Source organism: Fringilla coelebs (genome assembly GCF_963513975.1).
Source record: "Fringilla coelebs genome assembly, chromosome: Z".
Classification (NCBI taxonomy): domain Eukaryota; kingdom Metazoa; phylum Chordata; class Aves; order Passeriformes; family Fringillidae; genus Fringilla; species Fringilla coelebs.
Genome location: NC_140031.1, coordinates 11,184,060 through 11,201,441, shown reverse-complemented (window position 1 = coordinate 11,201,441; position 17,382 = coordinate 11,184,060). Strand labels below are relative to the sequence as shown.

Here is a 17,382-nt window from a genome sequence, read left to right as displayed (position 1 = left end):
CAGACAACTACTTTAGGATGTCACTCTAAGGTTTTTTGCATAAATTCTGTGTGAATGAATTTTTAGAGAGAGACATAAAAGGAAAGATTATTAATAAAGCCCATATGTTTTAATTCTCATTTTCATCATAATGGTATCCCAAAACTTCCTTTCTCTGTTATTTTTAGGTTAGCAGTTCTTAAGTTATTTGACGAGAGACATTATTACATAGACATAATTCATTGGGAATTTGTAATCTGCAAATTTGTTTCACAGTGAGTATATTCTGTTTTAGATGATAGTTGTTTTACTTTAAATTTTAATACAATTGTGCTGCAAGTTAAATTGTATTGAGACGCCATTTTACCAAGAGCTAGATTAATTCATAGAAACGTCACTTCTAATCCATTTCATGAATGTTTTCACCAAAATAAGAGGCACCAAACACTGAAGTTGCCAAATGAATGAACATGGAAAGTTCAAATTACATGGAGTAATGTATTCCTAGGAAAACTTCTGACACAGGTATAGTTTTTAATTGTCCCTTATTGTCTTGGGTGTAATTCCTAAGTAAAAAAAAAAGAACATTCAGTCAGAAGGACAATCATTGATGCAGAATATTGGCAACTTCAGGCATATGTCTCCTACAACATTGTTTTCTGTGTACCTCCTGATGCCCAGTGCATCTATCATTCCATCTTTACAGCCTGAATGGTCATGAGCAGCAGACAATCAGCAGCAGTATCTGATTAAGGGCATCAGTCAAGACAAGTCCAATTTTAGTTTCATTCTACTTCAGAGAGGTGTGACTTCACTGTTTGATATGCCATGTCTTTGACAGCAGGAATGTCAAAGTTAAACAAACCTTGCTGAGTTGTAAACTTGCTTTTTCTGTGCTTGTTTTTGCTGGGACTTGGGGGTTGTCAGCATGGGCTTGTACGTGATTAAGTAGTTGTAATAGTTTCCTGTGTGAACACTTTTTCACACTCAGAAAGTATTTGTGTCACTTAGCTTGGCCTGTTTTAGAAATGCTTGTAAAAAGAGCTGGTTTGGTTATCTGTTCAGTTTTAAATTCACGCACTCACTTCATTTTTGCAACAGTTTTCCCATTATGGCATATGAGTCCTTACTCTCACTTTGTCATCATCCAGACACAGTTTTGTCTGTTTATAAACAGATTCTGTGTGTAGAAAAGTACTTTGTTTATTTCAGGAGAGGAACAGGGAAGAGGACTGCTCGCTGCATTTGATTTGTAAGCAATTAGTAAGTTCTCGCAGTAGATCAGCTATGAAAGTTGCTCATTTTCTTATGAGTAAGAAAGAGTATTGCTTGTGCAGTGTCACTGTGTTTCAGCAAAGTTTTCTGACCTCTTGAAAAACTCACCCCTAAATGGTATGATTTTGTTAATACTTAAACAAAAGGCGTGTCTTAGAACAAAGTGAAGGGTTTTGGAAGAGTCATAATGTAGCAAGTTATGAACAGTGTGGAATTCAGTCATCCAGCATCATTCACACCTCCTGTCTGGGGTTGTAGTATTTTGACTGTGAACAGTATAAGAGTGGAAAAAAATGACAGAGCTCTTGCGCAAAGAGAAGGGAGCTGAGAGTAGAAAGTGAAGGCACAAATCAATGCTACTACATTTTGTGTGACAGTCTTCACTTGTGGATTCCTCCTCTACAGCTCAGTCATTCTCCTCTACTGGGAACTTCCAGACATTTTCACCTTGCTTCTGCAAAGCCCTGTGTACCTGCAAAGATGTTGAAGGCTGGCTATGTGTAGTTGGCACCTGGAGGTCCCCTTGTGTTGCACTGTACGCTCCACTCTTCCTTGAGCAGCTCCAGCAAGAAAGAAATGCAGGAAAAAGTCTGTTTTGTGGAAATCTCAGATAATGCCTTTAAGTGACGTGAGTCATGTTTGCTCTTTTAGGGAGTTTGGAGTGGTAGAAGGCAAGCAGAAATTAACTGCTTAACAATCAAGCTCATTTTGAATGGATGAGTTGTTCTAAGTGAAGAAGAACTTAACGTGGGTTTTTTTTTTTAGTAAGATCATTTAGTTAAAGATTAGAAAGCTCTTTTTTATAGAGGACTGGCAAAGAATGTTGTCACCTGATGAAAAATTAAATTGATTTTTTAGAGGGTAGAGGTTTTTTTTCATGCAGCTTTAAACTGTCCTGAAAAGTTTGTGAAATACTGGTTTTGTTCTTATATGGTTGAGTCTTACAGATAACTTAAAATCTTTCCTAGTAGCTGAAAGTTAAGGGCCTTTTATGTTGTTGTTAGTCAAGTAGAATTTGTAGGGCAGTTTCAAGGGATATTTTTATTTTCACTAAAAACAATTTGGAATTTGATCTTAAAAACCCAACCATTTTGCTGAAGTTTATCAGCCATTTCTATCTAGAAGCTGATGAAATGCTGTCATCTACACCATTTCTTCTGATTATGTAGGCAAATGTCTGGGTATCGCATATCCATGTTGGGACATGGTATGCTACTTGTTGGGCTGAACCAGTTTTTCTAATGAAAGCTTCACATCTGCAAACTTATCTCCCACAACAGCTAGAAACTTCTGAGTATTGCTGCTTGAATTTAATACAGTTTGTTACCTGAATTTCTTACCAACCTTGTTTATATGTAGTCTTAGGCTGTCCTGGCTACACTCTCATCACAGCATTCCTTTTCTATTCCTAAGGACTCCAGCACTATCCTATCTGTGTTATACCTCTTCTTCAGAAATCCATGGAAACCCTCAGGGTAGGAGTATCCCCTATCTCTCCTCTCTTTCTTGTGGATTGAGCTGTGCTCAGCAGTTATGATGGAAAAGAGGCTTTCCTCAGGCAGCACTGTTCTTAGCCTCAGGCCATTCCTCACTTGGATAATCCTGAACTGTTGGGCTCCCAGTCAAGAGTTCCATGCCTGGACAACAGGGTGTCGGTGATTTCTCAGTAGATCTGCAATCACTTGTAACACTTTACTCATTGAATGTAAAAACAAGGTAAGGTTATTTAACTTCACCATTGGATGGTAAAAAGAGACAGTCAAAATTTGAAGAGAGATAAAAGCGGAGGTAGAACAGTATTTTGTAGCTGCCTGTATTTTAGTGTGGCTCCAAGAGGTTATTCTATCTGCTTTGTCTAACTAAAAAAGCTGCCAGAAGACTTCACACAGTGGGGATCCATTCCTTAGATGTTACCTGCCCAGGTGACGTACCCTGCAGAGGAGGTTGTCCATCACTGAGGAGAGTTTTTTCTGCAGAATCCACTGGCTATCTGGCATTCATTTTCACCTCTTCTCAGATTTTCATACAATACAGAACCTCATGCTTAACCAGGACTCCAAACTTTTCCCTGAGGGTTGTTCACCACTACAGTCTCTATGACTTTAAACATTTTTACCTCCAGTGCTATCAGCTCCCCAGACAATTAGCAATACTTTTTGCTAGCTGTAAACAGAAAACCTGACAGCTGGCCTGAGGTTTTATTTGGCTATAAACAAAGCACTTAACCAGCAGTCTGAACGGAGTTTTTTTGTTCAGATAGATGTGGGGAAGGTTTTTCTCACAAAACGCTTAAAAGTGTAGATAATGAGAACCGTGCTTCATAGAAATAAGAATGCTGAAAACTGTGCAAATGTGCAAGGGAGGTTAATGAATACCAGCTCATAAATAGCCCCTCATTGAGGAGACGATTGCTGTAACTGAACAAAGACTGAGGGAGACAGCTGGAGTGGTTCTGCAGTGTGGGTTAGTGGGGTTAGGGTGCAGGTTATAGCAGTGATAGCTCATTGCTGTAGCGTACAGGACACTTGCGCACGGTGGCTCTGTTCTACATGTGGTCGGTGTTATTTTGTTTATTAATGTGGCATATTTCAATTGCACACATTATGTGTTATCAGGATTGAGGCATCTTTCAGGCTTGAGTCAGAGAGCACATTTCTGAAAATGTGAATATATAAACCAAGATATTCACTGTATTTTGCACAAAGAGATACACACATCCGGTGGTGCCGCATTTTGTTAGGTACATAAGATGCCGTGATTGTTCTGTCTGTGCTTGGGTCTAAAGGGCAAACAGCTCATTCATGACAAAGGTGTAGCTAGTGTGAAGGGACCCAGCTGCCAGTCATCTGTTCTTTAAGGGCAGAGTGTCTGGGGAACTGCTTCTCAGCACTGGGAACTGGGCATGGAAGTAATGTTGGATAACTGTCCCCTGCCCCACAGTCATGGAGGTGATGCTGGAAAGGCTGTAAGCACTTGGAGCTGCCTTTCTGGCCTGTGGATGTGCCCCATCTGGAATTAGGACATCTTTTTTCATGAGTGAGATGACAAGGAACTACTGCAATACATGTAACAGAAATAAGTGCTCCTGATCCTTTGTAGGACTTGGGAAATCCCACCACTGTAGAAGCATTTCTCAGGGTCAGGGGTTGGAAAAATGCCAGCAGTTGCTGTAAAACTGGCATCTCATTTGGTTTTTAGGCCCTGCATTATTTAAGTTGCTGGCATTTCCTTGGTAACATGGACAGCTGGCATTTAAAGCTAGAGTGAGTGGAGAGGCATTAGCCCCACTGAACACAGTGCAAGGTGGCTAGCAGCCCTACAGAGCAGAGACTTCTTCCTGAGAAGCATTAGATGCACTGATCCCAAAATTGCAGTGGAAGCAGTGAGTGTCTGTCCTGTCATCAGGCAGGATGGCAGCAGGCAAGGATCCCGTGGCTGCCCTGCTGGTATTTAGATGACACCTGCTGGTCAAGTGTCCCCATTTGTCAAGGATATTCTCCATAAACCAAACAAGGCATTCTTGGATGTGCCAAGAATGTATTGGACTTAACGTGCCATCCTGATGGGAAAATGAACTGCCTGTGAAGAAAGCATATCCCTTATCTTAAACTATCAGCTGGTGTCATTGGGGAGGTTAGAGCCAAATCACAGGAGAGAAACTCTTGAAAAGGGCATCTCCAATTCAATTTTTTTTTTTAGCTTGGCTCTGTTTTACAATGGTAATCCCTTGTGTTTAAGTGGAGTGACTTTTTGGTGCGTGTTTAACCCATCTCAGGAAATTCAGAACTTCACTGGACAGCGCCCTTAGCAGTCTGGTGTCCTTTTGGAGTTGCCTCTGCAGTAGGTCAGGTGAGTGGCAGCCAGAAGAGTCACTTCCAGCTAACATCATCCTGTATATGTTACAGCCATACAGTTCAAGCTTGAAAATATTTTCAAGACGGCATTACTTTTCACTCTTCCAGATACCCAGAGCTTTTTCAAACAGCAGCAGCATCAGAGGGAGAGATGGGAACAAAATCACACAGCTGCCAGGAGGGTTTCCCGGCGCTCCGTCAGCAAGGAGCGATGGGTGGAGACGCTTGTGGTGGCAGACAGCAAAATGGTTGAATATCATGGAAGTGACCATGTGGAGTCATATATCCTCACTATAATGAACATGGTACGTACAATGTTTTGGGGTTTGTGGATAGGCAAATGAGCAAATCGGAATTGGATTATGCTGCTGATCTTCTAACAGGTCTGCAGTATTGCTCATGGAGAAAAGTGTACTATCATTAATACATATGAATTGAAACTCTGTATTTTTAAGTATTTTTTACCTTGTATTTTGTATAGGCACAATTTTTCTCTGGATTTATGTGAGATAAATCTCAGAGCTGTAAAAGCTAGCACTATTTTTCTTTCCACTGAAATTCTCTGTCTCCCTTGGAACCTGTTGCTCAGTGGTGATTTCAGATTTTTGGCTGTGGCAGAGAGAAATTCTACAGGTTTTAAGTATATAAATTCTTTCACATATTTGTGTATGAGAAAGGCACACAGGAGCCTGCTGGGAATTGTCGTAACTTTGCAAACCATTGTAGCTTTTTAGAACCAGCTTGTTACTGTTTTGATCACAAATCCAAACAGCAATATGTGAACTTTTATGAAGCAAGTTAAGTGTCCCAGTTGAAGCCAATACAACTGTTTTTCCAGATAAGTATCCTTCTTGGAGTACAAAGTTTGCATTGGAATAAGGAAAAGTTGAACTTCAAATGCTTTCCTGTGCGGCAAGTTTCAAAATAGAAGCTGTTCTGGGAAAAGCCATAACATCTGCCCATAGATATGCCTTCTGTTATTAATACCTGTTATCAGTATGATGTGTATCATGGTAGATATTGAGCTTGAGAGTACATTGAGGATGTGTTCTGTCTGGTTATCATGGAAATGTGCAATATATGTGGAGGTAATCAGAGTGTTATTCTAGCCATGGTGACTGATCTGTTCCCAGCTGTGCCCCAAGCAGTGCCCCAGCTTGCTGCTGAGGCAATGAGCCTGAATAAACAGGTACAAAGGTTGTTCAAGCACGTGAGGTTTTGTCCGCACAGGGAAAACTGCTTGGAATAAAACCCAGTCATTATCAGTTCAAGAATAAACAAGACTCGACATTTTCTCTGCAGTCTGACCTTAGATATTAGGGTTATTTAAAATGTTTCAATTTTCAGTAGAATATCTTGAAAAAGATCCATACCCAAATCAGACCTCTGTAAACACAATTTCTACTTCATTTTGGTATTTCTCCTTTAGTGGTCTTCTCCATAACAGTTTTGACCCAAAGGCTATCCATTTTGTTCATTCGTATTTCCTGTGATAGATGGCATAGGTCACACATAAATATGTATAGATACATCGTGATTATCTTCTGCTCTGATTCCTTTTCCTCCCGCCTAATTCAACATTTTGATGATGTTTATTGCAATTGAGTCACATATTTGCAGAGTTCAGTTCTTGTTCCTTTTTATGTGGAGTCTTTTTTGAATGGAGTTGTTATCTTTGCTTTCGTACTTATCATCCTCTCCTGTACTCTGAAAACACAAGAGTAGCCATTATTCAACTAATTTCTCTTTGCCTGGTGCTGACTAAATTTGCTTTTTTTTGACAGAATCCTGTTTATTTAAAACAAGACGATTTGATATGCTGGGTTATTTGCACCCTGGGTGGACCTCTCCATCAGTGCTGTATGACTGTAGATGTTGTGTTCCTTTCTGCTAGTATTTTTTATGAACTCAGAAATTTTTGAATATTTTTAGTCTTGTTTGGACTTTTGCTCTTTAGCTTAGTAACTTTTGCCAAAATTTGTATCATCATTCATTAGGCAGAGTTAGCATTTGCGGTAGTTGTAATATTTATTGGATTTCAGTAAATTTTCCATTATTTAAGAATTTAAAAAATAAAACAATCCCCAGATCAACAGTATGCTAGAAGTAAATGTATTTTCTCTCTGAAGTTGTGTTCTGCTATAGAGGAATCAGTTAATCTCATGTCTCCTGGCTCTGGCACAGGTCACAGGGTTGTTCCATGATCCAAGCATTGGCAATGCTATTCACATTGTGCTGGTCCGGCTCATCCTCTTTGAGGAGGTGGAGGTAAGGTTTCTATTTACCTCAAAATATCACTTACAAAACTTCTGGGTTCAATGCATTGAGCTGTAATTATTTGCTTAAAAGAATGTTTTAAATTTACTCTGTTGAAACCTTTGACATGTCTGGTTTTAGGAGAAATGCTGCCCTGGATAGCAAAGTATTTTAGCTGATGGCTTCAGGCATTTCTGCATAAAATTGCATAGGAAACTGTAATTAAAACATGCAGGTTAAGAACAGGGAAATGGAATCTCTCCCAAGTGCAGGAGAACATGGGATGCCAAAGAAGACTAGATAAGAAACAGAAACTACACATCAACATTCAGAATTTAATTACCTAGCATTGCCTAAAATGTATTATGAAGCACAATGCTATGACATTTGCAGGTCTCTGAAGGAGTAAATCTCTTATTGTGCAGTTCAAACACATATTTTTCTTCTTAAAATCTCTTTTGAAACAAAGAAAAGTGAGGACAAAGTAGATGTTAATTGCTGTAATTAGCTGTATATTGGTAGTTTCCAATGTGTCTGTCTCACAAATGTGTTACTATATACTTAAATACATGCTGATTGTCATGATTTTATGGTTCTTTTTTAAATGCAATGCATGATAGAGCTACCTCTGACCAGAATTACACCTTAAAGGCATTTTCTCAGTGGCTTAGAATTTATAACCACAAGCCAGATGGTCCCAGTGCTAGTAAAAGCAGTAAACCAATCCTCGTGGCTTTGTCTTCAGAAATATTTCTTGGGATAGAGTCTGTCCTTATAGCTCTCAGCATAAGTGGGACAAAAACTTGAGGTTCCACCTAAACACGACAATCAGGACCTGAGATCTGTGGTGACCTCCAATTACTGTATTTGCTAAACTTCTGTGGCTGTTTGGATAAAAAATGTGGATTCCTGTTGAGGGATGACAATGTTGGAAGTAACAGTGTTAAATACCTTTCAGAATTTGTTTTTGGGTTCCCCAGAAATTGTCTGGTAACCTTTAATCCCATACTTTGATACTTGTTAAAAACAAAGCAAACTGAGGCAAGATAAAGTGAATGTCGAAGACTAGAAATTAGAAAATTCAATTTTGGATTAATTCATTTTCCATTCTTTTTATTTAAGGTTTTCAATAATTTGCATGTGAACTGTATAGTAAGTTGAGGAAGAAACATTTATGACTGCATTGCTTCTCTCTGGAATTGAAAAATATTGTGAAATGAATACTCTGTTAGAAGCATAATTGTTTTCTGAATATGACAGTGTTCACATAACATTGAGGGACAAATTTGATCACAAAGTCCCACAATAAGTAATCTTCACCTTCTCTTCAGAGGAAAATTTGATTTCAATAGAATATAAAATGTTTGAAAGTTTCAGTTCAGTGCTGGATCTTATGAAGCTCATTTATCAAAATGTATGTAGATTTCTGCATTCTGTAATTTTTCCTTTAGCTGCACCAATTACAGAAATGTCAGCATTTTAACTTAAAGTTCAATGTTAGATAAATAGGTGTCATTGCTCCTAATGATGGCTCTAACTTTAGGCAAAAGCATAATCAATTACATTTAGATTACACATCTTCACTGAAGTGTTACTGCAATGCAGTGTGGTCTTTACAGTAATATATTCTTTATTTCCCATTAGCAAGGCTTGAAGATAGTGCACCATGCTGATAAGACATTAGCCAGCTTCTGCAAGTGGCAGAAGAGTGTCAATCCCAAGAGTGATGTCAACCCCACACACCATGATGTGGCTGTCCTTCTTACCAGGTATGACAGCAGTGACTCACTGTTGTTCAGTTGCATTTCTTTGGTGATGATATTTCCTTTATAGGCTCAGGCCACCACTTAGTTCATCCTGCTCAGAAACGTGGCTGAAATAGTGATGACGCTACATGTGCATACAGGTTAGAGATGCATCTTAGTCACAAAATAAAGATTCGTGGGTCCCGAGAAGTGAGCAATTTCCACAGCTCAGGTCATTTTCCCCCCTTGATCCTGTCTCATTTTGTGCTCAGTGACTTCTCTGTTCTCCTTTGAGACAATATACCAAAACAAGGTAGCACGTAGATGAACTCCTGAAGAAATGTACAGGTGCAGCTCAGAAAGGAGGAGTATTATGCAAACAGGGTGCAATTCATTTTTAAGCTTTAAAGCATATGATTTTTCAATATCTCCATATTTGAGGAGACACAAAGTAATTTTTAATGTCCAAGCAAGGGAGAAACAAAAAACTTGAAAGTGGAGTTGTCTGAGGTTATGCATGGCGTTTATGTCATAGCATGAAATGGGACTTCTGCAGGTCCGTAGAAATTGATATAGAAAAGATTGAGTCTGTGGTCTAAAAATACCAGCCCTTAGCTAAAATCTGTCAGGCAAAAAAACCCATCCTAAAACATCCCTCAAGTGGCTCAGTAAAAAAAGAGTCACAGAATCTTTAGGTTGGAAGAGACCTCCAAGATCATCGAGTGCACCCTTTGGCCATTCCCCACCTTCTCATCCTTTTCTTGGTCAAAAATCTCAAAATAAGGATGTGAGATAAAGTCTCACAATGATGTGAGATTTCACTGTCTAAGTATAGAGTACTCAGACAATTCACTTGAATGAAGCTATGGTGGCTTTAGTAAACTGTGCTTTAAAACGCTGCCAGACATGGAGGTTCTAAAACTTTGGCTTATGGGAGTTGACAGTAAGTGTATGTATCTAGGCCCTACAGCCACATAAACACTGGCTACAAATTATAGCAGTATAATGTAGTAGTAGAACAAGTGCATGTTGTTCCATACCACCACGATTTACTCAAAATGAAAATTAGCGCTTTGTAAGACGGAAGCTTGCTACCCAGTGTCAGTGACGCTCCACAGCTGGTTTTAAGCTCTTTAAATGGCACATCTCTTTTGTGATTCTAGAAAGGACATTTGTGCTGGCATGAACCGTCCCTGTGAAACCTTAGGCTTGTCTCACCTGTCAGGCATGTGTCAGCCTCACAGGAGCTGCAACATCAATGAGGACTCTGGCCTCCCCTTGGCTTTCACGATTGCTCATGAACTTGGACACAGGTACAGTTGACAGGGAAGGGGGAACCTCTCTGAGTCAGATTTGTTATTTGCATATTAATACTCAAATTGTGAGGCAGAAACAAAACAAAAAGTGAATTAATGTCTCTGTTACTAAAATCAAAGCTTATTTCAAAGCAAATTCGTAAGCCTTTGATGTGTGTTTCACATATGCAGCTGTTCAATACATCAGAATGAAATAGCATCACTCGGCCGTGCTAATTTTTCCAAACACGTGCTAGATTTCTATGCAATTACTTTGGATACTCCCCAGGTGGATCCAAAACATTTACAGGAAACAAGCCTGTCTCACTGTGTCAAGGGGTTTCAGTAGTGCAGATTAGCTAGAAAATATTTTTAACTCATATAGAAAAACATATATTAATCTTATCATATATTTAATGTTTATCCCCTTTTTTTTTATGAACCAGTAAAGTTTTTTTTAGGGCATTTCTTAGTAAGTCCTATCTTGTGTATAATAATGCTGTTGTGGGTACTCCTAGACCAGGATAAATAAAGTTCCTGGATATTTTGTTTTAGATATGGTTAATTTTTTTAAAAATGATTGGGTATTTCTGTTTGAACTAAATTTCTAAGAATTTTAGATTTTTGGAGGTGTTTTGGTTGGTTAAACAGTTTATTAGCTCACTTGAAAAAAAATTGATTTTTGAAACTGTTTTGACACAGCTGTCTTCCTCAGGGCAGAGCATTATCTCTGGATACTCTGGTTTGACTGTAATGCCTGCTCTTTTCAACTGGACTCTGTTGCTCCGCTAAGTCACATGGTCATTGCTTTATCTGCAATCACTGTGCCCCAGCCACCAATCAGGATGGAGTCTCTATTTCCTCATAGGATGTAATGATGATGATGATGGTGATGGTAATGACCCTGTCAACCATTCATTGGCCACTATTTATTCAACCTCTCCACTGCCAGAAAGGAAATTGTATGAATAAATAATGCTGAAATCACTTCAATTGGATCTGGGTGCTGTGGGTTTAAGTCCCTTGGTCCCCACAGCCTGTTGCTGGCAGGGAGCTGTTTTCATTCACTCTAATGACCTGAGGTGCCTCCTTCCCCACAGTTTGATCCATCTGTGACCTCCTTATTGTGTAGCCTGTCTGGCTGGTGATTCTGTGTCCTTTGGAGGCTGTGGGGCTCAATACTGCTGTGCTTGCCCTTGCAGGAGTAGGAGTAGTGCAGGGCCTTTCCTTAAGGACTGTCTCCATAAGGAATGTCGAATACTGTAGGGTTTGTTGTCACCCTGTTAACCTCAAGCCAGGCTAGCGTGCACACATTGAGAAGTTCAGGTATAGACAAGTTTGTAAGAACAGATGAACAAAAAATAAAAAGACAGACATGCTCCCATACCTTAGATGAATGTCAAAAGTCAGCTCTTCACCCCACTGTCTCTCTAGGTGTTTGCAGCCTTAGGATTCTCACAAACAGACTCTGTTTGTGGAAAAGAGCCTGTCAGAAAGTGGAGATCCTTGAATTTATACTTCTAACTCATTACTGGAATTGGTTCTGTCTGAAATTAGCTCTGCTTTCGGAACTTTTGAGTCATGATATGATTACATTTTTAAGAAACGCAGTCTTAAGTATTTTGAACACACTTTATCTGATTCGTGACTGAATCGTGACCTAAGTAAGCTCTCACTGCTTTCAGAACTTACACACCTCCAGATGTTAACAATGTAGGTATCAACATCTTCATATATCAATATCTATGTATGTTATTATTTATATTATGAGATAATCCTCACTGTGAGGTGATGAAGAGGCATGTGTGTTTACTCGGTTGAATACCATCCAAACTTTTGTGTTTATGACTTCTGTAAGATGTTGAATAAAAAAATTTTCTCAGCAAGTCAGAGATGGTGGCAAGAACCTGCTGTGGAGATCTGTTTGCATAGATTGAGAAAATTAAATGGGATGAGGGAATAGAGGTTGGAGGAAATTCACTGGACATTCAATCAGTTTGTAAACTGTATCTCTGGTGCAGTGTATCAAAGGCTTTAAAAACAAAAAAAGCAGTAGAGATGTAATTATGAGAGAGTCTAAGACAGAATGTAACAAAGACTCAGTTAAAGTGGTGCAAGTTTGGGTTCAAGAGTTAGAGAGCAGCATTAGCTGTAACAGCTGTAATCTAACTTCTAGGTTTAAACTTTGATTTCTGCCCCCGCTATGCACTGGTATTTGGACTCCCTTTAAAGTACAGAAGTATAGTCTGTGACAGTCTGTTCTTTATTTGTGCAAGCCAGTATTGTTGTGCATAACAGACATGTTTGAAAGCCTGTGGGGGTGTAGATTTTCCATAGATTTTGGGTCGTATGTTCTGTGTGTACATTTTCTTTTAGCAAACAGATAACTACAGCTCTGCAGGGGAAGAAGCAATGTGTCTTTTCAAGCATGGAGTGGAACCTGTAAGTAGGTGTTGTGGTACAGCCAGTCAGCTGGAATTATTAGATGTTGTTTTTTACCTCCAGTTTTGGAATCCAGCACGATGGAAAGGAGAACGACTGTGAGCCTGCTGGAAAGCGCCCGTATATTATGTCCCGACAGTTGCAGTATGATCCTACTCCCCTCACCTGGTCCCAGTGCAGCAAAGAGTACATCACCCGGTTCCTAGAGTGAGTGGTCAGGTTGTAACATCTGCCTAAATTGAGCACAACTGTGCTGGAATTCAAAGTACATTTTGCATTGATTATTGTAGGGGGTTTTACTGTGCTTGAGTTAATTTCCCTGGGGGACATACAAGTGTCCTGCTGCTTATTTATTTGGGAAAAGCTCTCTAAAGTCTTGTAGTGTGGAAGGGAACTCAAGTCTTGTCATATTGGCTCGGGTTTGGTGTAATCTGCAGCTTTTTGCAATTACCAGGAAGAAAGAAGCCTTTCCATCAAGGGCCCTGACAGAGCTTCATAGACTCTGCCTTTGGCCACAGTGCCATGTGTGTGGCTTCAGTGACTTGTTCAAATCCGTTCCATTATTTTCAAGACCAGTGATGTGGTACAACTTTAACCACACACTGTGGAGTTCTCTGAACCATTCTGCAAACCATACTGAGCTCATGGTATTTCCTCTTTGACAAGCTGTATTTTGCCATTTTAAAACCATCTCTTGCTAGACAGAGTGACTACTTTGTTTGCAGCATTTCAGCCAAACTTGGCTGGAATCTGGAAGTATTATTTACAGGGGCCATAATCAAAATTACCGCTAAGAAATAGATACTAAACGTCTGTATAGAAACATCAAAAAACTGTGGTGGTAGAGAGTTTTTTAATATGGAATTTTTGTCTTTTAGTCGTGGGTGGGGATTCTGTCTGGATGACATCCCCCAAAAAGAAGTTCTGAAGTCCCCAATCATTGCTCCTGGAGTGATTTATGATGTGCACCACCAATGCCAGCTTCAGTATGGTTCCAATGCTACATTCTGTGAAGATGTGGATGTAAGTACTGAATGTTTTTCTTCATTCTCCTAGTAAGAATTCCGAATTCTTGAGCAGCATGGAAGTGTATTCAGTGCACCTCATTTACAAATGCAGTGTGTTTAGAGTCTCACAGGCTAGATGTGCAGTGCAGGCATTGCCTAACACACTTAACCCTGCATATTCTGTAAGCGAGTTGTTACGCTGTTTGCCTTGTATTCCACAAAATCTTTGCTGGATCTCAGCCATATCTATGGTTCAGTGCCTGTCCTTCTGCAGTGGAGTTGTTTTGGTTTTAAACTTGTAATACTAATTCTTAGGTAAATTATTAATGCAGCTTAAGTCCAATTTTAAAATATTCTTCAACCTTGTGGCTTTCAATTGACTAAATAATTCTGGGAACAAATCTTCAGTTCCAGGAAGAGTTTTCTGAAGAAATTGGGGTTGTGTTCTCTTCCCATACATCCTGATTTTTCTACTCTTTATGATCTAACAAACAAAAGAATATTTCAGTCCCTGTGGAAAATACTTGTTTTGAAAACCCAATATTTTTGTGTGGAACATTAGATATTTATGCAGAAATGTATAATTCATAGAGTACCCTGAGGTCTGCTTCACAGCATAGCAAAACAGTATTGTGAGGAGATGCAAGGGAAAAGTGAAGTCTCCCTCACAAGATTGTGGAGCCCTGCAGAGTAACAGGTTGTGTTAGCTAAAGTACAGTGGTATGGTATTTTACTGAAATAGTGGTACCTAGAATGTTCAGAGGTCTTTGGGACCTCTGAACAGCATTGTCGAGGTTATCGTGGATGTTGGGTCTTCAAAGAGACAAGAGCAGTTGTTGGTGGTAATGAAGTTGTTTTTTGCATGAGTACATCAGTCTCAAACGCAAGGACTTCAGAGTATTAAAGTCTGTGCTAAAAGCTTTCTGGCCAAAGTCCTGATGTTTTTAGCAAAAATAGCAGCAGGAGCAGCAGCTCCCACACCTTTTCTATTCTTCTTCCTTCTTCTTTCTCACCCCAATACAAGGGATTGTATTCATAAATCATCCAATCAGCTAAAAGCACGTTTCTAAAACATTTTTCTTACACCAATCTGAACTTAATTCTAATGTGCGAAAGTCGTGTCAGTTCTTACCCAAAATCTAGGTACATAATTTTATCTTTTTCCGTAAAAGGTACTGTTTTCTTGCCCAAAATCTAGGTACATAATTTTATCTATTTACGTGAGTAGTTCTCTCTATTCTCTCTAGAAATGCAACCAATGTTCTGCTATGTTTTTGTTATGCTTTGACCTGTTAAACTAGGTTTTAGGGCCTTTTACTAGCTAACATAGTCTCTTAAGGCACTTAAAATATATTTTTACTTACTTAAAATTAAAACTTACACTTCTGTTTCATGTCTGCGTGGTTTAATATATTTCAGCTTCTCTAGAGGTTCTAATTCAAACCCTGCATTTCTTTTTCTCTCTGAGGGACTCAGAGAGGCTTCTATTTCATGCACTCTAACACAGCTTATTTACACATAGAGCAGCTCAGCAAAAATATTTCCAAGTGCTAGCCTCGATAAGTGATCACTAATTTTCCTGTGTTTTGAGCAGCAATGTTCAGTAAATGCTGGAGACAGCACCCAGCCTCCTGGCCCTGTCAAACACACTTGTGTTTTGGCTAGTGGCAGTGCTGGTATGAACACAGCTCTGGACTGGGCTCTGCTGATGTTGACTGTTTATTCCATTCAGATAATTGTGCGTATCTCCATCTACCTATCTCTTAGAGAAATTATTTCTGATTAATCTTTTCAACCTAAATAGATAATGTGATTACCAGTGTTGATCTACAACTGCTGAATCTGAAGAAGGTATTGAAAGATTGCTTTCATTACCTGCTGTTAGAGTTTCCTTAGTTACTGTAATTTGTCTGTTGGTACAGATAGAAAATTAGGATGTAATTTTGCAGTACTGGCTCAGTCTGTCCCTCCTTGAATTTGAACCTAATAGGCCTTTACATTCGGATCTCCTGATTAACCAATTTTACAGCTAGACATATGTCAGAAAATTAATTGGTATCCTCTCGTTTTGCATTTTGTTGAAAGGCCTGTATTTTGCTGGTAGTTGCACTGGCAGGAGATGGAATTGGGAACAGTAGGGTCAACCTGGAATGTTGAATCATCAGTCTTTTTGTCATTTTGTCTAAGAGGTCTGACTATTTTTTGCCTTTCCTCTTTACTTATTTACTCGCTCACTGACAAGCTGCTTTTGTTTTGTACATTTTAATGTCTGACTGAATTTGATCCACAGATCCTTTTTGAGAGAACAATCTGCACTTAGCTGAAGATGCCCTGGGGTTCAGTGATTACACTTAGCAAAAAGTAATATTTATAATTCAGATAGTGGTTTTCATGAAGCACTTAGGCAGCAAAATGTCCTGTGAAGTATATAAATATTTTTCCCCTAATAAGGCAAATAAAAGCAAAATATCTGTTAGATGGAGGAATTTTCCAAGTCATAGCTAGACCCATAGCTTCCTATAGAATAGCATGTAGGATATCAGAACACTCATCTTACTGCCTTTTTCTCCAAAACTTCCTTTGGCTTCCTTGAAACTGAGCATTTTTTTGGCTCAGCTTTCTTCAAGGCACAGACCCTCTTCTCACAGATAGGGTGGAAAGTGTATATCATACTGCTGATGAAAAGAGAACCCACTTGCTTTGCAGTGAAGCCACAGCAGAGTGATGAATTTCTGTGTGTTACCTCCAAAGGCATGCAGTACCTAGTGCATCCTCTTATATTGTTGTTTTTCATATTGTAGTGTATCTCCTCTGCTGTTGTTTCAGTATTCTTAGAGACCAAAAACAGTTCTGGGACATGGAGATAAATATGGAAAAATCGTTGCAAAGCTAAAGATTTCCCTTTGTGAATTCTTGACTTTGAAATCTATGGGTGAAATCTAATAATAAAAGTAATGAAAAGCTGTGTTTATTTTCTATGCCAGTTTCTCTGATGTTGTTGTCTGAGGCATGGTGCAAGAATACACTTCATGCACTAAAACCTCAAAATATATTCTTTGTAGAAGAGTTTAAATAAAAGATGACTTTGATAATGAGAGAAAATTCATCAACCAGAACACTTGGGTAGCTCTGCCTTAAGAACCTGATAATGAGGGCTTCACAAGGCCTTCATAAGGAGTGCTGCCCTTGAACTATAAACAGAGAACTGCAAAACAAAGTTTGTCCTGAGTTCATTGCCCCAAAACAGTGAACCAAGATGCAGTGGCCAAGACATTGTATTCCAGCTGGAGGGCTGGAGTGCTTTGAGATGTTCCATGCCATCAGCTTTTTTCTGGTGCTCTTGTTGACAAACCAAGGTAAACACACAATGGAGGAAGTAAATGAAAGTGAACTCTCTCAAAGCTTGTGCCCAAGCTTAGCCATTTTAAACAGAAGCAGGTCAGAAATGGGCAGCCAAACTCTGCATTTCCCACTTGGATGAACATTGCTGCTAGCTCATTGGGGCTGCATTTTTGGAAGTGTGCAGTTT

At 39.2% G+C, this 17,382-nt stretch overlaps 1 protein-coding gene across 1 annotated transcript in view; it reads left to right on the top strand.

Moving 5' to 3' along the window:
* Positions 1-17,382, top strand: part of ADAMTS12 (ADAM metallopeptidase with thrombospondin type 1 motif 12) — a gene marked incomplete at both ends in the record, with an annotated part of 140,753 nt that overhangs the window by 69,191 nt on the left and 54,180 nt on the right. Inside the window, 6 exons of the mRNA XM_084225838.1 lie at positions 5,217-5,413; positions 7,293-7,376; positions 9,009-9,133; positions 10,273-10,422; positions 12,910-13,053; positions 13,725-13,869. Coding sequence (XP_084081964.1) covers positions 5,217-5,413; positions 7,293-7,376; positions 9,009-9,133; positions 10,273-10,422; positions 12,910-13,053; positions 13,725-13,869 — 845 coding nt within the window. The remainder of the gene's footprint in view (positions 1-5,216; positions 5,414-7,292; positions 7,377-9,008; positions 9,134-10,272; positions 10,423-12,909; positions 13,054-13,724; positions 13,870-17,382) is intronic.